Source organism: Myiozetetes cayanensis, unplaced genomic scaffold, assembly GCF_022539395.1.
Source record: "Myiozetetes cayanensis isolate MyiCay16 unplaced genomic scaffold, myiCay2020 scf5-8, whole genome shotgun sequence".
NCBI lineage: Eukaryota > Metazoa > Chordata > Aves > Passeriformes > Tyrannidae > Myiozetetes > Myiozetetes cayanensis.
Window position 1 is genome coordinate 109715644 of NW_026087742.1, and position 27033 is coordinate 109742676.

Genomic DNA, 27033 nt, shown 5'->3' on the forward strand with positions numbered 1-27033 from the left:
TTTTTAGGCCATTTGGACAATGTTTTGAATTTCTAACATTACATACAGTGAAGAAATATTTCCTTCCAATTATAGAAATGGTTCCACAATTTTTAGAAAATTTAACAGATGATGAACTGAAAAAAGAAGCAAAGAATGAAGCCAAAAATGATGCTCTGTCAATGATAATCAAATCTCTAAAGAACTTAGCTTCAAGAGTTCCAGGACAAGAAGAAACTGTAAAAAATTTAGAAATATTTAGGTTAAAAATGATACTTAGGTAAGATGCTACTTCTAATATGATATGCCACTGCTGACATTTTTTTCCACACTTCTTACATTAAATCTCTCTCACAGGTTGTTACAAATTTCCTCTTTCAATGGTAAAATGAATGCACTAAATGAAGTTAACAAAGTAATATCCAGTGTGTCATACTATACTCATCGACACGGGAACCCTGAAGAGGAGGAGTGGCTCACAGCTGAAAGAATGGCAGTAAGTTCTCCTTTCCACTGAAGTTCATTGAACACATTTTGTTTCTCCTTATTACTTTATTTGTAGAAGTAGCTCTATACTGTGGATCCAGCACACTGCTTATGTTCATATCTAGTGTTAGAAACAGTAGGTATCATGTGAAGGTAACACATCATTTTGGTAGCAGCCTTTCAGTGGAAAAAAAAAGGCTGCATTTGTGTCAAAACTGCTGCTAAAACACGCCTGAAAAATGGATGCTTGAGTACTGTGGGCTTTATGTAGTGTTTTAAAAAACTCAAACAAACCTACGTAAAAAAAGTGTCACAGTAACTAGAAATGTAATGGTCATTTAAGTAAGGATATAGTCTGGGGTTTGTGGTTCAGCTCTTTCTCTTTAGAGTTTCAAGTGACTGCTCTGCTTTTCACATTTCAGAAGCTGGATTCTGTGGTACAGAAAGTTCTAGGTACCACATTTCATTTTATTTAGTATTTACATATTTTTAATACTGTTGCTTGAATGTACATATATAGGGAACTATGAAAATGAGTATTTATAGAGTTAAGGATGATTTTCTCTTCATCTGTATGAAATTTAGTTGTGTTAAGTGATTTTTACGCTGTTCTGCCCCATTGCTGTGTCTGGCCACCTGTTGTGAGGTTTGTAATTTACAAAAGGATGTCTGACAAGAAAGAATAACTGCAGTTTGATTTTTTTTTTTTAAAGCAATAGGAGGAAATAAATCTCTTTTTTCTGTATTCCCTACGGTGTGGTGTCTCAGACAAGGCCTGTGTTTTTAAATGAAGACTTGTAGATTTAAGTTTTTCATGATACTAGGTCGAATGTTGTAAGTCTGTAATCAAGGACACTGTTGGAAGGTGCTGTGCTGGGGATGTTTTTTTTCTCTTTTGGTGTTCACAGCACCTTTACTTCAACTGGAACAAAACAGTCCCACCACGTCAGTGACACCTCTGAAAAAATTGCATCTATTTAAATCTGGCTGAAATATTTGTCTCTAATTCAATTAGAAACATTTCAAACCCCATAAGTGGCAGTACTGAAATAATCTAATCTTTTTTATATTTCAGTCCTTATGTCCTTTTTATGGGATATGGTGTAGGCAGAGCAGTAAAGTTAGAAGTGTCTTAAACAATTTGGTTTTGATATTTAATGACTGTGAATTGGAATGTAAAAATTTTGTTCCTTGAATAGAGGCGTTAACTGTTCTTCACATTGGCTTCCTATGTTTGAAGTCGTTTGAACATTTTTATGCTTTGAGTTCATGATTTTAAAATGCCTGAAAAAAATTTCCCTTAAGATGTCACAGTGACGAGCATAATGGGTTATTTTAAATGCTGATTTTTTTTTTTTAAAGAGGAAATTAAAGTTAGAGATAAATACCTTCCCCTGGTGCTATATCTCTCTTGCTTAATCTGTAACAGGTTGAATTTTTTCTTTGAAGTTTAAATGTCAGTGATGGCACCTGAATAATTTGAGATGGCACTGCTTTTTTTTTTTTTTTTTTAATATTCAGGAATGGATCCAGCAGAACAATATTTTATCAATTGTGTTGAGAGATAGTCTTCATCAACCTCAGTACGTAGAGAAGTTAGAGAAAATTCTCCGTTTTGTCATAAAGAGAAAGCCCTCACTTTACAGGATCTCGACAACATTTGGGCTGCACAGGTAAATGATTCACCTGCTCGTCTGCTACTGCACAGGAGGGATGTTGTTGTATGTCATGTATCGAGAAGACAACCTGGGCTTCTTTTGCTTAGTGTTAGACAAGGCTGAAGGAAAAATTGAAATCAAATGGTGGGATTTTTTGGGGTCCTGGATCTCAAAATTGTCTTCTGAAATGGTACAGCTACACACATATGTAAAGTCTAAAGGAACAGTTCAGAACACGGTGCAAAAGTTACTCTTTCTAAATATTAAGGAACCCACAGTGTTGAGCAAAGGCATGATACATGATATTCTTAATGCATTTTAAAATATCAAGTTATGTATTGCTAATCTGAGTTCACCACAGTTGTATCAATTTTTCCTGGGCAGATCATGATTAGTAAGACTTATAATAATGGTAATAACAAAATAATAATAATGACTGTTCTAGAAATCAAGTGCAGATTCTTTCCTTTGTGTTGTAAAGATTATTTTTGAAAAATTACAAATTTTGCAATATTGACTTGTTTACTTAAATGATTGGTGAAGCTGCTCTTCCTATCTGTGGTTTGCATGAGCTTAATACATAGAATGGGCAGCTGAAGAGACAAAATCATTAAGAATTATTGACAATACAGAAATGAAAAGTCATTTTAGGATAGAAAACAAGCACAAGTACATAGATCCTGGTTCATAAATAATGGGTAGTGAAAGTGATTGTAGGAGTAAGCCCTCAGGCCAGTCTTTCAAGTCTGGGAGGGCTAAATCTGATTAACAAGACAGAGATCTGTACTGGTTTGGGCAGGGTCAGAGCTAAATTTCTTCACAGTAGCTTTTGTAATAACTGTGTAAGTAAAGTAAAAGATTTACCTGTTGATCTCAACCCACGAATTTTTTCCCTTTTACCCTCCTGATTCTCTCTCCCCATCCCACTGTGGGTGGAGGGTGAGTGAGCAGCTGTGTGGAGCTCGGTTGCCAGCTGAGTTACACCATGCCAAGAGCTAATACAGGAGTTGGGTGGTGTTACATCCATAGTTTACATGTGTTCATGTTGTTCTGAAAATGTGACAGTTTGGCTTAAATGGACTTACCCAGGTGTCCCTGCAACTGCTTTCAGGTTGCACTTGAAACACTTGGGACTGGTTGAATTAAATTCATAATGTCTAGACTTCAGTTCCATCCTGATAGCAGCTGCACAGGCTGAAAGTCAGTAAAGTCTTTGCTCGTTATCCCAAAGCCCTGTTCAGGAAATCTCATCAAGTAGCAGAGCAGTACCCAGATTACTTGTGGTTATCTGTGGGTCTGTGATTACAGTTACTTTTTGGCTTGTGATCTGTAGGTGTTTCTGGACTACAAAGTATCTGTGGGGCAAAAAGAAAAGAGACATTGAGAAGTTAGTTTGCTGTTAGTAGGCTTATTTTAGCTGTATTAGAGCCTTACTTTAAATAAGAGGGGGAAAAAACCTCCAAAATTTGGGGAAAAAAGTCTTCCAAGCAATTATGTTTTTCCTAGTGCCTGGAAATGGTTGTGGATAAGCTAGTTTAAGTCAAACTTGCTACCCTTCTAGAGAAATGTGAACAAGTGGTACAACACTTAAAAGGTAGGGATAGTCCCCAACACTAGAAAAAAAAATTAGGAATTAATAAATAGGAATAATTTAGGAAGAAGTCTCCCATATGTTAAATCCCCAGCTTTCTCTGCTCACCATTATGCTTTCAAGCAGGTGGCTACTGCAGTGGTCTTGCTGTAATTTTTTTGTAAGAAAAAATTTATTTGTGAGAAAGTAACTCTTATTCAGATAGGTGGTTTCACTGTGGCTTTAGCCATGGAATTAAAATAGATTAAAAATGAAGAATACCAAAATGTGCTGGTACAGAATGATTTTTACCAACTTTACTACTCCCTGTGTACAGTAGTTTTTAGAAGTTCTTATTAAGTGACTGTTGTAAGAGCAGCTGGAGCATGAAATTCAGTAGCGAGGAGTTGATTTACTGTGTAGCTTTATATAACAGGCAGGTTATTTTAGCTCGGCCTCTGCAGCACTGGTGAGGTTTTGCTTTTGGACTCAAGTTGTTGTGCTGCTGCACCAGAGAATCTCAGTTAAAAACTGGAATAAAAATAAGTAGTTTATTAAAGTAATACAGTCACAATGCTTTTGCTTTTAGAAGACAACCTGAGTTTTAATTTCACTGACATGTTTTTGTGTCTTACAAAGCCACTGCTCACAGTATAGAAGTGTATTTGATTCAAGCAGTAGTGCTGGAAGGCTCTAAAGGCAAGCATTAAGTTGCAGCCTCTGGAGTTGTAGGGAAGGATCCAGCTGGACAAGACACAAAATGGCAGAAGTTGAGTCTCATTATTGTGGAGTATTTAATCAGAACTTTACAGGCACTTCCCTGTTTCTGCAAAGGAAGCTGGGATGTCACACACCATGTTCCTTCTCTCCTCCTGCTGTCTGGCACTGCTTCCCCATGTCTGCCAAAAACCTCCCAAGACAAGAGTGTTACCACTTTATTCTTACTCCCTTTGCTTCCCCAGGAGCTGTGCACACTTCTGCTTTTATTTCTTATATCACAGATCCTCTTCCTGCCCCACACGCTCTCAGGTTTTTTTTCTATCCAGGAAATAGTCTGATAAGAGAAAAAAAATTATACAGTATTTCACAAAATCGAGTGGGTTTAGTAATTCCCCCTCTCATAATCTGACCTGTAACATGAAAAGGAACATTGCTACTTAAATTCACTTTATTTTAAACAAAAATTTCCAGCACACTATAAAGAATTTAAAGCACAGCATGTAACAAAGCTATTAGTCTGTTTTTTTGTTTTTAAGTGAATTACTGATGCAAGCTTTTAGAAGGAATTGAATTTTAAAACTGCATGCATTTTTAATAGTGTGCAAAGATTAATTACATCAGAATGTGTATTCTAGGTATTCGGTTTGCATTTTTTTATTCCCTGCTTACTACAAAATTCTCTACAATAAATAAGTTGATTCACATAGTCCAGATTGGTTGGTTTTGGATGCAGATGTAAAGTACAGGGTGCTTTTTTCCTCTTACTGTCTTCTTCCTTAAATATCAAAATTGTGGTGTACACCAAACTCTGAGTTGAAATCATGTCTAGTGTAATACTGAACATCTTGTCCTTAGTGCTTTGATTGTTAGATTTGTAAGATTAAAAGCTGCTGGATGCTTTAGTTGTTTGTGAAGCCACTACCACAAAGGAAGCACTTCAGCCTGAGAAACTATGTGGAAATACTAAAAATTGGTTTACAGATTACAACACCTCAGTGAAATTCATTGCAGAAGTGGATTTTGAGTCCTTTCTTATTAAAAAAAAAGAAAATCACACAAAACAATATTAAAATACTGTTTTGTAAGTTTAAATACCCTTTTAGACTTTACTGTTCACTGTCCCAGTTCAATTTAGTAACAGCAACAAAAAGATAAATATTGTGCTGCTGCAGTATTTATATTCTAAATAAATACTTGTGCACACACACACAGAGGACACTTAAATACTTACACATACAAGGGAAATCTAAATATTGTGAATTCCCAGTGAAGCAAGTATTCAATTTCCTGTGCTGCTCCCACAGCATCAGCTCTTCTTGCTGGCCACCTCAAACAGTCTGCTGGTAAAAATGGTGTTGGATGTCTTGCTGCTTGACTTAAAACATGAATTGCTACAAATGGTGGATTCTTTTTCTCTTCGCAACAGGCAGGAAAACATGAAGCCATTGTAAAAAATGTACATGATCTCCTCGCAAAACTGGCTTGGGATTTCTCTCCTGAACAGCTTGATCACCTGTTTGATTGTTTTAAGGTAATTCTGCATGTTTTGACTGTATTCAGGAAATGGGTTGTGAGGTTTCATGCGTATCTGTGGCTTTTTCAGTGTCTTACTTTCTACTTATTTTAGGTAGTCGTTTTCCTTTTGTTAAAAGGCTTCTTCATCTGTAGCAACAGTCTCTAATATTCAGTTCTAGAAATGCTGTTCTTTAATGAGCACTTCCTGTGAGATTTTCTGTTTACTTCCTGTCTAAACAAAGGCTAGTGATGCTTGTTTAGTAGCCAGTTTTGTTTTCTGGTTTGAACACTTTGGGGTCATGCACATCTGTTGAAACCAGTAGTAATAAAGTTACCTTAAGCAATCCTAGGAATATAGAATTTTCCAAATAAAATAAGTTATTTATCCTAAATACCTTTTTACATTTGTTCCAGATTAATAAATGTTGGTGATTTAGTGAGTGATGTTTTTATTCTCCTGGCATTAGAGTAGGTTTTGTCAGGTTTACCAGGCAGTGCTGCTTTTGATCTCTAAGTGGAGGAGATCAAGGACTTCCGTTCCTGCTGCCCCAACTTCCTCTTTATCATGTAATGATTCTTCTCTGTTTAGCACACATACAGAATGAAACAGCTCCAGGAAGATAAAGTTGAATGTTTATAAACATGTAATGATTTGATTGAAATCACAAAACCACTTGTTTCTGAAAGTTTAGTTACTCACAGGCTTTTTGTGTATAACATTTAACATTTACAGCTTCCAGTAGTGGTGCTCTCTGGCTCGTTTAATTGTTTCACTTTTAGAACATGATCTGCTTTCACTTTTAGGACATGATGAGCTTTGTAGTCTCTGTTTTCTGTTTTTAGATAAATGTATTATAGGCATATTTTGGCTTATGTGCAATTTGTGCTCTCATTAATGGGGTTCTGTAGTTTAGTGAATATGGGTCTAATGTTCTGTAGTTCAGATGCTGAACTCAGTGCTCAGAAATTCTGTGTGTCAATTGTTCTGACCTTGAGAGATGGATATAAAGTGATATTATATTGAAAACTTTCTCAGAAAAAGGGTAACTCAATGCAGAGGACATTGGTTCCAATCAGATTCAGAGGCACAAGTGATATTATAATTTTACTGACATAGTAATTATAAGTTATTTAAGAAGTCTTTGAAGAATAAGCACAGGAGTTCTGTGAAAGCATTTGTAAGAAGCGGCTGAGTCCACTCTGACTGTTGGTGAACTTGTCAGTGGTAATGTTAACTTTTACATGCACATCTATGATCTTTAAACAAAGAGCTGCCTTTTTTTAAGCCTCAAGTTTGAATACACTTTAGTTGTAAACATTAGAAGAGCTGTTCAGTTGTGTCTGGCTTATGTACTAAGAGCTCCAATGTGCTCTTTATTTTTTCATGAAAGAAATGAATATGAAAGTTCTTCCTGCAGTTGCATCACTTTATTGTTGCATCATTTGTTAACAGTGCGGGTTATGTGTGGAATTTTTTAAAAAGGACTGGTTTTTGTAATATTTTTTTAAATATTAGGCAAGTTGGACGAATGCAAGCAAGAAACAGCGTGAGAAACTGCTTGAGTTAATTCGCCGCCTTGCAGAGGATGACAAGGATGGTGTGATGGCACACAAAGTGCTGAACCTGTTGTGGAATTTGGCTCACAGTGATGATGTACCAGTTGATATCATGGACCAGGCTCTTAGTGCCCATATTAAAATCTTAGATTACAGCTGTTCACAGGTGAGTGAACTGTGCTGTGAAAGAAGTCACTGAGTTTCCTTCTGTTCCCCATGAAAAATTGAAGGGATTTGGTAATTTAACAAAAGAGTTCCCTATCATAGATTTGTGTTACTGTACCAACATCCTGGTACTTCTAAAATGTTATTGGACATATTTTACTTACCACGGTTTGTGCTTTAACTGAAGGGAGTGAAATTCATCAGTTGCAATAGCTAATGAGCACACTGGAAGCATTGGAAATGGACCCTGCCAAAGTAAATAGGGAGGAAAGGAAAAGCAACCTCACTCCTGTCGTTGCTTTTTCCCAGACTCAATAATACTGATTTGTTTTGGTGTTTTCGTTTTTTTCCCAGTAAGTCCTTATGTGTCTTATATAATATTAGAAAGGACCTAGCAAGTCTCTTTCCAAACTACTACAACACATTCCTTCCCCACCCAAACTTCAAAGGAAGTCTGCCAGAGCAGTGATTCATTACGGTCTGAAATTCATCCATTATCTGTCATGTTAACTTAAGAAACAGTTTCTCATTGTTTTTTGATATTTTATAACAGTGAGTAGAAATAAATGAAAGCTTTAAGAGAGAGCAAATTATTTAAGCACTTCTTAAATAAGTACTGAGTGCTTGAAGGCCCGGAGTTTGTAACACACTGGTGACTTCTGCCAGCGTGTCGTGCTGCTCAGCTACTGTCCTTATACTTCAGAACTCAGGTGATCTGGTATTTGTTTGGCTTTGTTATGTGTGTTCTGTCTTGGAAACTGAGGGAATTACAGTTCTGCAGTACACTTGATTTTGATTGAGAACTGCTGTTCTTTAAGGATCGAGATACACAAAAGATCCAGTGGATAGATCGTTTTATAGAAGAACTTCGCACAAACGATAAATGGGTCATTCCTGCACTGAAACAAATTAGAGAAATTTGCAGTTTGTTTGGTGAAGCACCACAGAACTTGAGGTAAGAATTGAATGCAAATCAAGTTTCCTCTGCTAAAAGGTGGATGGGTTGGAATGAGGCAAATCTAACTAAAAGGTCGGGAAAGCTTAGTTAAAACCATAACCTGTGTTGGAAGATGTTCTTGAGTTTGTTTTAGGGTGTATAAATAGTCTCTAAAAATTCAGGCACCTAAGTTCAATAAGAGACCATTAACTACTTCCTCAAACATGCTTTTATTAATTTTTATAATAATAGTCTAGTGGAAAATCTGAGCTTGTTTTTCTGTTATTCATGGACTTCCCTGCCTAACAATGGAATTAGCTTGCTAAGTGTAAGTATATTTTACAGTTCTATATGGTTGTATGCACACACATCCCTGTTCTTTGGTGACAAATTCATGCAGCCCATGTAGTTCATATACTTGAAATCAAAGCTGACTTTTTGGTCTGGGAGAAATACTCTACTGATTTTCTTTCCTGAAGAGAGTTGTTTTACTGGGGGGAGGGGGTTTGCTTCTTTTGGGGTGGGTTCATTGGATGTTCATCTCTAAAAGGAAATAAAAATGAAAAGCAGTTGTCTGCTTGGACTTTGCTTATTTTGGTTATTTTAAATGCCTTCTCACTGCAGAAATAGCTGAGTTTCTGTACCCCTAGCAGTATTTGTACCCATATCAGAATTTTTACAGACTCCTGAAAAATACTGTTTGCTTATCAGTGTTGCACAGTTGCTTTGTTTTAATTCTTGTGAGCAGATAAACTGTTCAAATCAGTGTTGCTGTTACAGGCAGTTTACAACAAAGATCAAGTCAGGGGAAGGTAAGGAAAACGAGCCCCAGTTTGCACAACACTATCTTCTTCCTGATACCATATTCAGGAGCTGTGATTATACTGCATTCCTGACTTTTAAGAGTTTTCTTTATTCATTTAGTTTGCAACGTATTTCTCAATTTTTCATAACATTTTAATCCTTTACAGTTTCACATTAATGATTGCTTGAGGTTTATCCAACAGGGTCAGAAAAGTGTTTTCTGTGTCTTGGAGTCCTTAACCTTTTTCATGCTGTAAGATCCAGGCAAATCAAGCTGCCTGATTATTCAGAGTAGTTGTTCAATTTGAATGCTTTTAACACAGTGACTTAACAAAGATGCTTTGCTTTAAGTAATTATTGAAGCAGAGCTCATTCAAGGCACTGATTTAGGTTTCTGCTCTGAAGTAATCTTGAGAGGAACCAAACTTCTTTTGATTGTAGAAGTTCAGGTTTCCTATATGGTCTGTGTACAGTTAGATGGCTTGAGTGTCTCTCCTCTTTGTTTATCAGACCATCTCATCCTCAGAGTTGCAGGCAGTCTGCACTGCAGTGTGTAATAACACCTCATATTTATGCAGGATTTGAAAACAAATATGGCAGGAAAGTAAACTTTGATTGAAAGTTTTTATCAAGGGCCTTACAAAGACCTCTTCCTGTGGAGAATCCTTTGCTTGCAAGATGCTGTTGAGGGAGTTTTTTTAGTCAAGTATTATTACTGCCCAAGTGGCTGGGAAATCTACTGAGTGAAAACATCATTTGGAAATAATCACTGACTTTCCGGTCCTCTTTGTTTTCTGATAACTGTTGATAGGGTTTGGAAATGGTAATCCATGCATCCCATACCTCTTTTATCACCTTACCTTATCTGAGTTAAAACTTTACTGTCTAACATCCTTCCAGCATTTGGATCGAAAACAGGTCAAAACAGGTGTTTGTGTCTGAAAAACACGTCTGAGAGCTTGCTGTGTGCAACACTAGTCCCTTATTGTTTGTGCTGCTCTTTTGGGGTGGTCCAGTTGATTGGCAGTGGCAATGAAAAGTTGAATCCAGAACAGCAAAGGCTGCTGATTCTTGGCAAAAACTAAGTATAAATTGTCTTATGCCATTGGCACTGTAGAAATTCTTTTGAGAGGGAGGTTTTAATTGTTGCTAGTTATTCATGCAGTTGAACAAAGTGATGAATTGGTTATACAATTGCTTTGGCAAAATTTAGCTCCCTGACCACAGAGAAACACTCCATGTTTTGGGAAGTCCAGCTTAAGAATTATTTTCTGTTGTCATTCTGGTTATGTAAATGCAAGGACTCCTACAGGTGCAAGGACGCTTTTTAATACTAAGAAAGAGTCTGTTACTCAACATGCTGACCTTTACGGTACAGATAATGAATCATCTTAATTTTCTCTGTGTTGGCTGATGGAGGTAGAGCCTCCCATAGACCAATGTCAAGCGCTTAAGTTTGACCTAATCTACCTGAGCAGTAGAAGGTCCATCTCCTAAATTATTTGCCCAGAAGAATTAACTGAGCATTGAGAGTTCAGGGGTTTTGGTAGTGCTTTAGGGCAACAATGATGCTTCAAGTCACTTTTTAGCCTAAATAGTAGAATTTGCTGGGTTTGGTCCCTGCTGTTCGGATTTTTAATGGTCCATGGCATTTGTTAATTTAGCACAACAACTCTCATCTTCAAAAGCTGTGTTTTATATGACCAGTATTATGTTGGGCAAGTTATATGTACAGATAAATAGGTTTTTTTAATCCATTTAAATTAAATTGTTTGGAATTTTGCCGTTGTCAATTTGCCAGTATTTTTCTAGCAAATAAACATTCTGGCTGTGAAATGCCCTTTGTCATATTGCCAAAATACTTCATCATCCATTTCAAAATGCAGTTTTTTTCTTTTTACATATTGGCTTTGGGTATTCTTTTAGTAGAAACACAATGAAAGGCTGAATTTTGCTCTAGCCTTAGTTTTTCATGCTCCTCAGTTGTTACACATTAATGAGTGTGTAGTAACTAATGTGTAATAGTGTTACAAGTTAAATGAACGTGTTCTAATGGCAACATCATAATACAGTCTAACCTTAGATGCTTAAGGAAGAATTTTGTTGCATGTGGAATTTGCTTAAATACTAGCAAGCATGCTAAAAGAGCTTGTCAAATCAGCTTTTTTTCCTGTGCCTAAGGACAATAATTTTGCCTTTGACTTCATCCTAACAGATGAACAAAATAACAGCTCAGAAAGAAGTAAATATTATCTAACACAGTACATTGTAGTTCTACTGACAAAGCTTTCATATTGCTATACTTATGAGATTGATACAAATGCTTAATATTATGAGTATAAATACACACTCCAATATCTTGATTCTGCAAAACATCCCATCTTGCTTCTGTTTGTTCCTTCAGTTGTTTCATGATGTCATTTCCCAAATAATCACTGTTCTTATTTGCTGTTACCCTTTGTGAATGCAGCTCTCTGTCTGGAGGTAACATCTTGGGTAGTCACTAAAATAGAGACATCCAGCCTTTTCCTGGGTTTACTGCTGATTTATTCTGAGTAAGGAGGGTTGGTGGAGATGGAATGAAGCATAATTGGAAAGTTCCTTAAAGTGAAGACAAAGAATGTTCTGAGGATATGAAGTTCTATATATTATGGGTTTTTTTGATACTTCCATCCGTTTTGTTTTCTCTCTGACAGAGGTCTCAGTCTCTGGTTTGTTGGGTTTTTTTAACACAATTTGTGTTTTATGTGCCCCTTTTAGACCATTTTAGAAAATTCTGCATATTATGAAATTTAATCTTCTGAAGACCACAGTGCTTAGGAGGGCAAATCATGTTGGTTGCAGATGACAAAATTATTTTGGCAGGGTGTTGATGGCTTCTGTCTTTTAAACCCAGACTAGCAGTGATCTTTGGTTGAGTGAATCAGTTTCTCTGTTGCTGTCACATCTACAGTGAACCGTGGTTATCAGCTGCAAGATCACTGTCAGCTGATGCTGCAACTGGGATTTCTTGCCTTCCCCACTGTTCTCTAAAGGGGTGGGGATACTGTAGAGTGCTGTAGGTTGTGTAGTGTGGAGATCCTGTTTCTTAGGAAGGCTGAGAATTCCTGCAATCCATTCAGGTAATTCTAGAGTCTGCTTTTTGACGTGTTGAAGGGAAGGAGAACAATTCTGAAATAACATTTTTCTTTCCTCGGGGCAGGCTATGGGATCAGCTGAGTGCTGATGAGGAATGTCACTCTTCCCCCTGACACCCACTTGTTTTCTTTTTTTCTCTTTACCATGGAAGAGCAGCACTAGTTTGCCTTGTTTATGCAGTCTAGATCAGTGCTCTGATCTGCAGCAATTGAGACATTTTGAGAGTGGTCTGCAGAGGTGATGAGTCCCCAGGTTCTAGAATTTGACAGTGTTCATGGCATGTGGGTCTTGGACCCAAGCTCTGTATTTTCATCTGTAGTTTACTTTTGTAATCTAAATATGCCTAGTGTTGTTTAAGAGCAGCATTTTTTGCCAGGTCTTGAACTTATAATCTATTTATTTATTTGGGATATTTCTTTTCTTTAACTTTTCTGGATTTTTTTTTTTTTTTGGCTCTATGCTCTGTGTATCTGCTTTTTGTTTGTACCAACATTTTCCTCAGATAGATATTGTTAGGAAAAAATCAATACTGTTTATAGGTTTTTTAACTTGAAGTAACTGTTGTGATTATTTACAAGTGTTCTTTCACAATGATCTTGAGTTGTACTTAGTGTTTTAATATTAAATGGAGAAAATATCAGATGGCTGAGGAAGAAACTGGGTTATGTGAGTTGTAGTTACACTACAGCTGAGGGTCTCTGTCATTACTGTGCACTTTGTGGGCAGGTATTTCTAGTCTGTCTTGCTGCAGATATTCTCCCTCCAGCACACTGAGGTGCTCAGATTGCTTTGATATTTTTCATACATACTGTAACTCACAAATTCTCTGGTTTAGTAACTGGTAAGAACTGTTGGTACACCAGAAGAAAAAAAGGAAAAGTATTGTCAGAAACTTAATATGATTTCTATTCAAGACCCTTTATTAACTTGAATCAAAGATTATTTGCTTAAATTGATTTCTGAATTGTTAGGTGCAAGACTTCTCTGCTTTTCCTTTAACATTTGTGTTTTATTTTCAGTCAAACTCAGCGAAGTCCCCACGTGTTTTACCGACATGACTTAATCAATCAACTTCAGCACAATCACGCCCTAGTGACACTGGTTGCAGAAAACCTCTCTGCCTACATGGAAAGCATGAGGCAGTATGCTAAAGGTAAGCTTTAACAAAAAATTTGCCTCATAGAGTGTATGAAAACTCCAGCTGCAAATGGAGTTAAAAGCAAATTCCCATAATAAAATAACTGTCACGTTTAGTTGTTTAATTTTCAGGTATCTGTGGGGTTGAAAGCTTTTGTGGTGTCTGATTGCGTAAGAAAAGCTTAAAATGCTATTATTTTTTCTTTTTTATAAGTGAAAATGTGTGTTTTATAGCAGAACATGAGAAAGTGGCAGCTCTCATTTATCTGTGGATTGATAAACATCATCTTGCCCTGCTTAGGTAGGGTAGTTATTTTTATGGAAAATCCTAGTAGTAAACCTTCTAGTTTTGAATTTTTGAAGGCTCCTTTGAGAAGCTTTTTTGGTCACCTCCTTTTGAAGCCAGTATTTGGAATTTGTCAGGGACAAGGACTTTAAACCACAGGGATACTGTTTGTTTTTACCAGGTAACTCCTGTATCTGTTCAGTTGCTTTCTCACTGCAGTTGTTACTGGCAGCACTTTGGCAGCACATTGTGTTAGTATTTATATATTTTAGGCTAAACTCAACCCTTTGCTGATGAATTACCCTCATACTCTGGTTTAACTTTTAGCTACTGAGATAGAAACATGAAAGTGAAGGATAATGGTGGACTAGGAAACTCCTTGTTACACTGGACCACAGTATTTTAAGATAAAATTAAACCAACAGAAGTGAAAGGGGGAGATTTACACCTCTCCTTCCCTACTACTGACTTTACTGACTGGAACCAGGGACTGTTCTGCCCTGGCATCACAACACCCTGCCAGCATTTCAGCTGCACCTCAGGTCCGACACAGGATGTTACTCAGTGCAGACTGTCCAGAGAGGACAGGCTGTTTGCATATTCTAACGTTTGTGTCTTACACCACTAGGGAAGATTGCCTAGACACCTTTAATTTTGCATTTCATTTAATTTTGGAGTACTAAATATGTATATTTTATAGAAAAGATACCCCCAAAATATGTCCTTGAGGACATGTGTGAATAGTGGTGCTCTGTGAAGATGGTCACTTCTACCAGGTATAGGTCAGTGAGAATGACATTTAGTTAAATCTGCACACTGCAAATACATTTCTCTGTTCAGGAATACATGGGAGTATTGCCCTAATTTAAGTTCCTTAATTAATGATAGCATTGCACTAATCAGTGTTAAAATAATATTGAATTATTTGGTCTGTTCTCAAACCATACTGTTTTAGCCTTAGTCTTCACAGGAAGGTGGAATAGAACAAGTGTTAGTCATGTAACTCCTGTAAGCTGTTGGAGTGCTCTTTAACTTTGCTAATGGGATGTAAAAATGCCATTTTATTTGCAATGAACTTCACATTTTAACTATATTGATATCTTATAGTTTGTGATTTTGTTCTTCTCTCTCTTGGGCTTTGACCAGCTGTGAAATCTGGGGTTTGGCCTCAGGGTTAGGAAGGAAACATCATCAACAGCTGTAATAAAGCAGTGCTGGCTTTGTCCAAAAACAGCCTACACACACTTTGGTGTGTGAACTATTTTTCATTAATTTCAGTCACATCCCAGTGTCCTGCCCCTCCCCAACTGTAGTGACTCAGTTCAGTAGGAATATGAACATCTTCAGTGTGATAGGAATTACATGTGTGTAAAGGGTTTAAATTTAATCTAATTACAAAGCAATTAAATTGTGCTTTCCTGGGACAAAGCTGTTGCAGAACTTCTCATTTGCATCAAAGAACAAAAACATATGAATAATAGTGTGGATTTTTTTTGTTAGATGCTTTATTACATTATTGAGGCCAACCAGAAAATGTCTCCTAATGTTCAGATACTGTACTAAACCTGTAAGACAGTTCCTGTGCAAAAAACTTTTAATTTTCAGCTTTATATACTAAACAGAGCAGAATATAGAGCACAAGAAGTTTGTCTTCCATGCCTTAGTGGAGGAGGAGGAAATATGCCAGGGGGGCACATAAATGAAAGGGAATAAATGAAAGGAGAAAAAAGAAGATTATGCATGTGAGGACAGAAAGAACTGGGAGCTGTAGAATTAAGCTTGGCTGGAGAAGGTGAATGAGACAGAGGGAAAACATTCAAGGCAAACATCCAGACAGCACAGGTCAAACAAATGCCATAGAAATAAAAAATCCAGTTGTCAACAGATCTCTTTGGCAGTTAGCACTGCAATTATTGTGTAATTTGGGATATTTTAAAATTAATTTTGAATTTGCCATATTCTTGTTTTCCTTGAAGGCTTCTATAGTTGTGTTCTGTGATTGAGAGCAGTGTTCCTATTCTCCTGTTATTCACCAATGCATAGGATTTTCTGAGATATTCCCTTTTATGTGTTTGTCTTTGTAAAGTTAAAGAGAAGCCTAATCTACGTTTCTGAATTTTTTCCATGATTTTCGCTTCTACTGAACTCACCCTTTCCTCCAACTCTGCAAAGTCCTCCATTAGATGAGACAACTGCTATTGCATTTTGTAGTCCTGGAGGTCACAGTTTCATCTTTTCAATGATTTATCAAAGACCTTTTGAAAATTTTAGAAGATTGCTAGTTAGTTTTCCTTTATGTCTGTTTTTTGAAGTAATAAAAAAATCCAAAGTGTTAATGAAATGTAATTATTTGTAGAAATTGTGCCATATGATCTTCCATGTGTGTTTATCACTAATTAGACTGAAATTTTCAACCAGTTGTTTTTTGATCACCGGTTTCTCTCTTCATTCTTCTGCCTCAGTATGTGAAAAGAATTTTTAAGGAGATCACACTTGGACTTGCTGTGGGATGCACAGATTAGAAAATAAATCTGGCAGATGTAGAAAGAATGTGATGTAGAGAATATTTAGGGAGACAGATTTTTTTTTTAGTTCAGAGTATTTCAGAATTCTGAAGTGCATCCACGCTGCCTTTGGGCAACTGGCTGGGTTTGAATGTTTGAGTTCTTCTGTCACTGCCAGTGTTGATGTTGTTGTGTCTGTGAATTAAACTCCAGTCAGGAAAAAAAATCCCTGATAGTCCCCATAGTGAAAACAAATGACCACCACCACCTGCCTTCAACAAAACAAAATCAAACAAAAAAATCACCCAGAACCCCCAACACTTCAAGTAATTAGTTTTAATTTCTCTGCAATATTCTTATCTACCCTACTCGTTTCTTATTGTGGAGCCACAGCGTATTTTACCAGTTTTCTGTTTGTAATACTGAAATAATTTTTGTTTGGCTACCTTTATATTCTTTCTTCAGATTTTTTTTTTGCACATTTCTTCTTTTGATAATTGCCCATTTATGATTACTTAATTAGGATTATAATTTAAATTTTTGAAGGATTTCCAGTGAACATAGTATCTCCAGTTTTGCAGACATCAGTTAACTACTAGTCTTGTGTTTCCCCTTTTATTTTTAAGATAATGTGCCTTTTGCACTTGGATACAGAGACCAATATGACAATTATTTTTCTTTAATTTTGAAACACTGATGCACTTCAGCTGTTAGACTGGTTTGGTTTGGTTGTTTTTTTTTTCCTCCTCCCTGATACAATAGGAGATACTGATTTTCAGCTCTGAAGATAAATTCTAGTGTTAGTCTTGATGTTGTCATGGTACAACCTGTCATGGCTGGGTCATCTTAGCTAAAGGCAACCTGTGCACCTTTGCAAATAAGAAATACAGCATTAATTAGTTTATAAGGGAGCTGTCATAATGAACGTGTGTCATGATGAAATACTGTTAGTACAGATGAAAGTAGTGTGTGTGTAGAGATCTAGATTGTATCTCTTTAATGAATAAAACCCAGACAAGCAACCAAACACCCAACAAAACCACCCCACCACCTGTGAAGCAAGCAGCTGTTTGCTAAGCAAAATATTATGCTAAGATTTGATAAAATGCAGGTAAAAGTTCAACTTCTTGCCTTACTTTAAAATTACTGCTTCTGGGTCAAGCTTATCAGTATTCCAGGCATTTGGGGTTTGTATTTGGGGACTTGCAGGAGATAAAGTTGTCTTACTTTCCTCCTCTGAGTGATGTGTACGTTGCTACCTATAAAGGTATTAAAGAAATGGAGAAATTAGCTCCTTTGGAGAGGAAAAAATCTCAAAATGGAAAATTTAAATTTTGGGAAAGATGCTCTACTTCCTCAGAAAAAAACCCCACTGGATAATCTGAATTATATACTTGTTATACTTTAATTTTTAACTGACTTCTGGCTTCAAACTGACCACCCAAAATGAGGAAAAATTGATTGGAAGGAGAAGAATGCAGGTTCCTAATTTTTCTGTAGTGCTTTCATTATACTGAGCAATGAGCACATGTATCTGCACCTAATTGTTGATTTGATTATAAACCATGGTGGGTTTTGCCTACACCCATTTTAATCTAGGATGAAATACTAACAGGTAGTAGCTTGGTGAAAAGTCTTTTCATGCACCTTACTGGAAATTTGCTGGGTTTTGAGTGGTTTTGATTACATTCAGAATAACAAGTCTTGAAAGACATCCTGTCTTGTGGGGTCAGCAAGACTTTTCTGAATGTCTTGTCTTTTGTGTGCAGAGCACGGGGAATACGATCCTCAAACTGTGAGACCAGGAAGCAGGTACAGTCACGTGCAGGAAGTGCAGGAGCGACTGAACTTCTTACGGTAAGTTTTAACTGAATATTTGTTTCACTGCTGTAAGAATACTTTGAGCACTTTAAAGAAAAAGAAGCCCTTGGCATTTCTTTTTCTTCTACAGCTTTAGGTTGTTGTGTTAACTTCTTTCAAAACTCAGATGCAAAAATACACTGAATGGTTTTGTTTTGGTTTGGGTGGGGTTTTTTTCCCCAGAGGGCTTCTGTGCTACTGTTGGAATATTCAAATAAAGTTTCTTAGGATCTGTGCAATCCAGGGCTCTCATTCTGCACTAAGATGTGGATGTTTTTTTCCTGTCTGTGTGCAGAACCCTTGTGACTTGAATGCAGTGTGCAGGTGGATGCAGTTACATACCTCTTGCAGTAACTTAGGTGAAAGTTTAAAACATTCCAAGTAGGGATATGGCCCTGTGTCCTTATTTTTTGCACCCCACCAGCTTTAAATCCACAGTCATAACCTGACATATACTTTTGTCAGCCACTGATGTTCTTTTGTCAGCAACTGAGCCGTGGAAAGACAGTGGAATAAAATTATTTGGCTGACTTATGGCCAGGTGCTGTTGGAGAACACAAAGCATCTCTGCTCACCATAGAGCTGCAGGATGTTGATGCTTTTTAGGCTGAGTTTGTCCCAGCTTTTTCTTAGTTGGTTTTAACCTTTTTTCAGACAAGTGAAAATACTTGAACTGTCAAGTTCTGAAGTATTCTTTATTTGTTTACTAAGGGAGATTTTTTTACTTTTTAAAATTGTACTAAGAATTGTTATGAATTAATCCTGAGTGTAAATGTTTAATGAAATTATACAATAGCATATGCATAGGCTTAATTTATCACTCCTGCACGTTAAAAATTATAACTTCCTTAGATTTGAGTTCACTGTTTGTTAATGTACACAAATTTAGGAAGTCTAATGGTTGTCAAATGTAGAATATGTAGCAGTTTCTGAAAAGCAGTGCCATAACTTAGTCCCTGATTTCTTCTACATAGAAAAGATTTTCGATCAGAAAAATTATTCTAAAGAACTTCATCATTTGTTCCTCCTGAAACACTCTTAGTGTTTGCTCTCAGAACTGAAGCATTTAGCAATTGTTTCTTAATAATTTAGCACAAATGAAAAACTTGGTTAAATAAAAGGAAAAATTTCCAGTTCATTGACTTTATTCTGTAGAGTTGATACTTTTTTTTGCAATTTTGCTAAAGCAAGTGTTAAAACATTGTGAATGATTGCAGAATTAATTTACTCTCTTACCTTGTGACGTGACTTTTAAACCAAATAGTTTACATTAGGAGATGTGCATTTCTTTGTGTATAAAATGTAAACAATGCTTGGTATTTTTCTGTAAGACTTTTTTTACTGAATTGTATTTGTTTTGTATTTGGAATATAAGGTCTTGATCCATTCAAACTTCCTAAGAAATCATGGGGCTAATTATAATGTAAAATAAATATATTGGTGATGTAAATAAAGTTTTCAAGGTTATACTTACGATACATGAATGAATAATATATATATATATTGTAACCCTGGCTGTGTGTTAGAAGTGCTGTTAATTGTCTCTTTGTTTTGCTCAAGATTTTTATTGAAGGATGGTCAGCTGTGGCTCTGTGCCCCTCAGGCGAAGCAAATATGGAAGTGTTTAGCTGAAAATGCGGTTTATCTTTGTGATCGCGAAGCCTGTTTTAAATGGTATTCCAAACTAATGGGGGATGAACCAGACTTAGACCCTGACATTAATAAGGACTTCTTTGAAAATAATGTGCTTCAGCTGGATCCTTCCCTATTAACAGAAAATGGAATGAAATGTTTTGAACGTTTCTTCAAAGCTGTGAACTGTCGAGAAGGAAAGCTAGTAGCAAAGAGACGAGCCTATATGATGGATGATCTGGAATTAATAGGATTAGACTACCTTTGGAGGGTGAGTTAATTGGAGGAAACATCTGAAAGTTTAATTGCCTCGTCTTTGTCAGTCTCTTAATATTTTTAGGAATGTGTGATTTCATATTGAAATTACAAAAATCTACTTTTTCAAAGTAAATGCATGACTTTTGGCTCCACTGTCTTCCCAGCAAGTGTACCGGCTGGTAACTTTGCAGACTGATGCTTGATAGAAAGTTGTTTTAAACATAAATACAGTTATGTGTACACATGAAATTAAAAATTTACCTATACTGTTGAAGAAGAAAGGATCATTCTAGGTGACTTACCTGTGGATTTCTCTTTTCTTTCACGTGCACATTATAATTAAACTTTGTTTTGTGCACTTCATAAGCTACTTCATTCTGTTCCTTGTGGTGTGGTAAACTGGGATGATTCCACATTAGACCAAGTGTGACCAATGGTCTGATTCTTTCTCTTAGAGCCACAACCTGTTGCCTAAACCTGGTGGTTATCTAGGATCAAACAGATTCTGTATATTCACCTGTTCTGTACATACAAAATCTTCCTCTTCAATAGGAAGGTCGTTGCTTTCTGAAACTTGCCAGATCTGTTGGTGAAAAACATCAGTATCTAATCTGTTGTGTAATTTGTTCAGAGTGTTTCTAGTTCTCGAGAGCTGCATTAAAACCCACAGTGGTGCAATGTGCCATGGTTATCATGACCGTGTTTTTGTAAAACATGTACAGCAGCTGTCTGCAGTAATTCTGGTTGTGGTTTTTTGCAGGGTGAGGTATTTTAATCCTGGTGATAATAGTTAAAACCAAAGTAGATCACAATTTGTATACAAATAAATTCACACAGTGTGTGTGAACAGAGTGCCCACATAATGATAGCATGTTTTAGTGTTGGGAATCACCTTCCTCTGGTCAGCATGACCAAACTCATTAAGCTTCAGCTCAGTATCCTGCAGGGGTTGTCTGTAAAACCTGCTTTCAGACCTTATTTAGATTATCACATTAGAAGCAGAATTCATTTGCCTGTTCCCCTTCCAGCTGCCCACAGCCATTTACATACTTGAAAATTCTCTTTGGTGATGCAGGCTGTTCAAGCATCTGAAAAAATGGTGTCTTATTCTCTGAAACTAGAGAATATTGGAATATTATGTGAAGATGAATATATAAACACTACCTCTGATTATAAAACATCAGCTTTTTTTTTGGTCTGAACTCCTTTAAAACTGGTTAATTCCTCACCATGATTTTTATGTGATTACCTTTAGTGTAAGTGGGTTTATTTTTTGTATCTAAACATTTTAGTCACTTTCATCTGATAAAATAATTAGAAATATGATTGTGTCAAGATTCTTATGTAGTAGTTACGTTTTTAAATTTTATACCAGCAAGTTTTAAGACTTCTAATGCTTTTTCTGTTGGTTTTTTTTTTTTAAATTATGCTAGGTTGTGATTCAGGGAAATGACGACATCGCCAACAGAGCAATAGACCTTCTGAAAGAGATCTATACTAATCTTGGCCCAAGGTTACAAGTTAATCAGGTAAAAAAGAAAGCAACAAGAGAACTGAAATATGATAGAGAAACAGTAATAAAATTCAATTTGATGATATTTTTGCAGTTGAAAGATTTGAAAACAGAGAATAGCTTTCATTTTTTGCAGAGTGTACTCCTGAGTCCAGCCATCAATTTCTGGTCAGATGCAGAATTAAAGAGTTTTTTCTCATATTTGGAGACTGAAGTCTGATAAATTTTTCATATTAAGTCCATCTGCTGTGTTTGATCTTTCTACTCAGAAAACAGTTAATGTCATATACTTAGGAAGGCCTTTTGTGGAACTTCCAGTTGTGGCACTTATTTATACCAGCATGTTCCCTGCTGGGTCTGTGGAGTTGTCACAAGCTGATGTAATCTCTTTTTTCTGTCACGTCCCTTACAAAGGGTCACAGAGTTTCCCTCTATAATGGTCAAGGTGAGCTCTAGCAAATCAGGCATTATTATATTTGCTGGGAGCTGCTTTTCAGTGGGCAGAGAAGAGATAATGAGTTTCTGTGAGGTCAGAAGAAGGGGAAAACCTTGTGAATTTCAACAAGGCCAAGCAAAAGGTCCTGTGCTGCACGTGGGTCAGAGCAATGCCAGGCACAAGTAGAGGCTGGGAGGGGAGTGGATTGAGAGCAGCCCTGAGGGGAAGGACTGGGGGCACGGTGGGGACAAGATGTGCACTCACAGGCCAGAAAGCCAAACGTGTCCTAGGCTGCATCCAGAGCTGACAGGGGATTCTGCCCCTCTGCTCTGCTCTCATGAGACCCCACCTGCAGTGCTGCATCCAGCTCTGGAGTCTCCAACATAAGAAGGGCATGGATCTGTTGGAAGTGAGTTCAGAGAAGACCACGAAGATGATCAGAGGGCTGAGCTACTCTTCTGTGAGAACAGACTGAGAGAGCTGAGGTTGTTCAGCCTTGAGAAGAGAAGGCTCTGGGGAGATCTTAGAGCAGCCTTCCAGTACCTAAAGGGGGCTACAGGAAAGCTGGAGAGGGACTTCTGACAAGGGCATGTAGTGATAGGGCAAGGATAATGGCTTTAAACTGGAAAGAGTGTAGGGTTAAATTGGATATTAGGAAGAAATTCTCCCCTGTGAGGGTGGTGAAGGTGCAGAGAAGCTGTGGCTGCCCCATCACTGGAAGTGTTCAGGGCCAGTTTGGATGGAGCTTTGAGCAACCTGTGTAGCAGAAAGTGTGCCTATGGCGTGGGGATTGGAACTAGAGGATCTTTGAGGTCCCTTCTGATCCAAACATTGAATGATTTAATGATTGCACAGATTTGGTGGAGGGATATTGTCCTCTGGACAATCTCTAATTGATAGCTTGCTGGTTGTATTTCTTAAGACTTCAATTTTCATACCTGTCTTCAAAAACACTTTTAGATTCTTCAAAGCTGCTTGTTTGCCAGGTCCAGCACAGCTGCTCCAGGTGGTGCATTTACAGCCATTCAGGCTGTATCTTACTGCAGTGGCAGATGGCTGGAGGCTTCTCTCTCGCAATAGATCTGGGCTTACTGAGCGTGCATCGATCTGTGCATCTGCATGTGGTTATATCTGAAGATCTGACACTTCCAGAAGTGTTGGATTGACTCAACATGCACACAAGTGTTCAGTGTGCTGGTAACTCCTCTGTTCCTGAGCTGCCCCTAAGGCTGGACTGTGGTTTGCTGCAGTAGCTGTGACTGTTCATGTTTTGGTTGCAGACTTACCTGGAGACACTGCAGATGTTCTACAGCAATTCTCTGGGTTATGTGTCAGTCTAGGTCAGGAGCAAGGATGTTAGATGTTAGACATATAATGCTAGATACCAGGCAGAAGGAAGGGAGTTGCTACAGCTGCCACTCTGCTGAATCTAGCTGAAAATCCTTCCCTGAGACTGTGCAGGAAATGAGTGTATCTGGAACTTGGTTATGTGGTTGTGGAGGCTGGGGCAGGGTAGTTGTTCTGAGGGTTTGCAAATGTTCTGTGTTCACTCCTAGTGTTAAGTAAGTTAACCTGTACTAGACTGTCAGAGATTCATTAACAGTCTGAGAAAATGATGAAGTCCAGTTGAGTGTTCTCTGTCCAGACTTTGACTTTCTCTATTTACATACAAGTTTGCACTCTACAGTTACAGCTGCTGAGGACATGTAAGATTTTTGTAGCCACCAATAAATTAGAGCTATTTTATCAATGGGAGTTGATTTGGTTGAATGGTTTGGTCTGGGGGATTTTTTTTACTTCTACCATTGGATTATCCTTCTGAAAAGATGATTTTTAATGCTGCTTGTAATTGCACCGATTTCTTTATGCAATTAGGTAGTGATTCATGAAGACTTCATTCAGTCCTGTTTCGATCGTCTGAAAGCCTCCTATGATACTTTATGTGTGTTGGATGGAGATAAAGACAGTATAAATTGTGCAAGACAAGAAGCAATACGGATGGTGAGAGTGTTGACTGTTTTAAGAGAATATATAAATGAATGTGACAGTGATTACCATGAAGAGAGAACTATTCTACCTATGTCAAGGTATGTGTGGAAAAGCAGTATTGTGATTTTGATTTGTGTTAAACTAAAACATTACAAACAGCTTTGTGATTTTTTGCATTTTAAGGGGTTTCTGTTCAGGGAATGGTATTTACAGAGTTTCGGAATTCCATTTTCTTTGTTAATACATGAAACTATGTTTTTTAAAAAAAATAATCTGAAAGATCAGGCAAATACAGGTGTACATGAAAGGGACAGCAGACCTGAGGATAAACCTGTTGTGCTGGTGTTTTGTTCTTTAACTAGCATGCTGTACCATGAGGCTTGATTGTTTTGGATATAGTTCTTTTTTTCAGATAATTACTTAAAAGCAATACCATTCTTTACATTAGCATGCTCAAAGCTTTGTTTTTCATATTCCTGTTTTACAAAAAAACCACGTTAATGTATATTTTCACCTCCAGAGTTGTTTACAGAGATCTTTATCTTACTTTGCAAGCCTAAATTTGGGATTATTTCTAAGGGAAATAGTCTGTGTAAGTTCCTCATAAGAGGGGGAAGAAGAAAACAGTACCTTGAAGTATATTTATTTTCTGTATACCTTCACTCTTCTTCTATTTGTCCTTCAGTGAAAACTCAGCTTGAATCCTAGCTCTCTCTTCCTTAGCTTTGTCTTTGGTATAAGGAAAAAGGAAACACTTAAACCCAGTGTTGTGTAGATGTTCATAAACAAAATATTTCCTGAGAGAATAGAGAAAAGCAGAACAGAAAACTGTTTAAATGTTCCACTGTTAATAGTTGCTCTCTGTGGGAAGAAAACCTCAAAAGTACATCAGGAATACACTGCGATTTCTATGGATTTATGATAACACTAAAATATTTTTAGGCATGGTAGGGGTTTGTCATCCCTTATTTTAAATGCCCTTTGCTGCTTCTTCATGGTGTGTCAGTAATTTGCAGTGTTCCTACAGCTTTTTTATTGTATTTATTGATTGATTGATTGGTCCTAACGAAGCTCTCTTGTTCATTGTGGGTGCATCTTTTTTTATATGGGCTGCTTGTTTGATTAGACTAATCTGTCACAGGCCTTGTTAGCAAGGAGCTTTTGAGGAGTTTTTTCCTTTTGTTGCATGGGATTAGGTTGTTGGGTTTATCTGGGCACATCTTTCCTAATGAGCTCCCTGCCATTATGGGACGTGGGATCACTGCTAATGTGAAACTGTTTCTTCCCTTTTTTTAATCCCTTTCAATTTTTTTTTAAAAGGAATTGTGATTTTAAAAATTGAAATTCTAATGTAAAACTTGTAACAGCTTTTGACAGAAGTCATTAAGACTTGATGACCTGAAGGCTTTTTCTGATCTTGGTGTATTTAAAGCTGAGTTGCTTTGCTAAAAGAGCAAAACATCATTACCAGCCTGATTGATCTTTCTTTGCACATTTTGGTCAGGAAGTTACAAGCCAGAGGAAAGATGTAAACTTTATAAGAGAATTCTAAAATTTCTGTTGATGTTCCCAACCTGGCTGTAAGTTTGACCAAATGATTAATGCACTTGTGTCAAGTTTGGCTTCTTGAAAGATCTGTGTGTATTGTTTGCATAGTTGCTGGGGCTTTCACAAAATCTCATGCTGGAGAACATCATCATACGTAAAGATTTGATGTTGAAATACCTGCAACACAAAATACAGCAGGGAAAACAATCTGTTTCGTGAGGGCAAGAATAACCTTTTCTGGTTTGTTTATTTGCAGAGCTTTCCGTGGTAAACACATCACACTGGTGGTTCGTTTTCCCAACCAAGGCCGGCAGGTGGAAGATTTGGATATTTGGTCCCACACAAACGACACCATTGGCCAAGTGCGGCGCTGCATCCTCAACCGCATCAAAGCCAACAGTGCACACACAAAAGTGGAGCTGTTCATTGGGGGGGAGCTGGTGGACCCTGCAGATGACAGAAAACTCATTGGGCAGCTGAACCTCAAAGACAAAACGGTGGGTGTTGCAGGCTGATGATTCACCTCAGTTCGGATGTTGCTTCCCTTTTGTAAATGCTTGAAAAGTACCGTGCACGGGATCACTTATTCTTGTGAAATAGTTCCATTCTTCCTCCTTGTATGATACCATTAACATGATATCAGGTGCTTATTTAGTAAAGAATCTTAATTTATGCATGGTATTAAAACTATGGTTGTGTTTTTCAGCTAATTACGGCTAAGCTCACACAGATAAATTCTAATATGCCCTCAAGTCCAGATAGTTCTTCTGACTCTTCAACTGGTTCTCCGGGCAACCACGGCAACCACTACAGCGATGGGCCAAATCCAGAGGTTGAAAGCTGTTTGCCTGGAGTGGTAAGCTGGTTCTGCAATTAGCAGTTTAAATGCATTTTTTCTTATACTTTGTCTTTCAATAGGAATTTTAATGTGTGTTTGTTTTTTTTTTTAATTCACTTATTTTAAGATCATGTCGCTGCATCCTCGATACATCTCTTTTCTTTGGCAAGTTGCAGACCTGGGCAGTAGCCTAAATATGCCACCCCTTAGAGATGGAGCTCGTGTTCTAATGAAGCTCATGCCACCAGGTAAAACTTAATTTTATCCTTTTTTTCTCTTGTAATATCCTCTCTAATAATTTCTTACCTGTTACAGAAAAATGAAGGTGGGGAATATATTCTACTTTCTGGTAATTTATTGATATTGTAATTCATGACTAATCCTAATTAGGACTCTGAATGTGTTCCCAAATAGTTATTTCTTGTCTGCTATATCAAGTTGCATAGTTTGCAGTTGGTATGGGGGTTTAGTGCCACAGTGCAGTGAAAATGAGGAGAAATATT

General features: G+C 37.2%; 1 protein-coding gene across 1 annotated transcript in view; it reads left to right on the forward strand.

Annotated features, from left to right (window-relative positions):
* USP9X (ubiquitin specific peptidase 9 X-linked) overlaps nt 1–27033 on the forward strand; it is a 98165-nt gene that overhangs the window by 35502 nt on the left and 35630 nt on the right. Inside the window, 15 exon segments of the mRNA XM_050331434.1 lie at nt 8–259; nt 337–475; nt 1987–2083; nt 2086–2138; nt 5840–5944; nt 7445–7651; nt 8469–8605; nt 13549–13682; nt 18226–18313; nt 19877–20219; nt 21640–21735; nt 24031–24242; nt 25949–26189; nt 26399–26548; nt 26658–26778. Of these exon segments, the coding sequence (XP_050187391.1) occupies nt 8–259; nt 337–475; nt 1987–2083; nt 2086–2138; nt 5840–5944; nt 7445–7651; nt 8469–8605; nt 13549–13682; nt 18226–18313; nt 19877–20219; nt 21640–21735; nt 24031–24242; nt 25949–26189; nt 26399–26548; nt 26658–26778 (2375 nt within the window).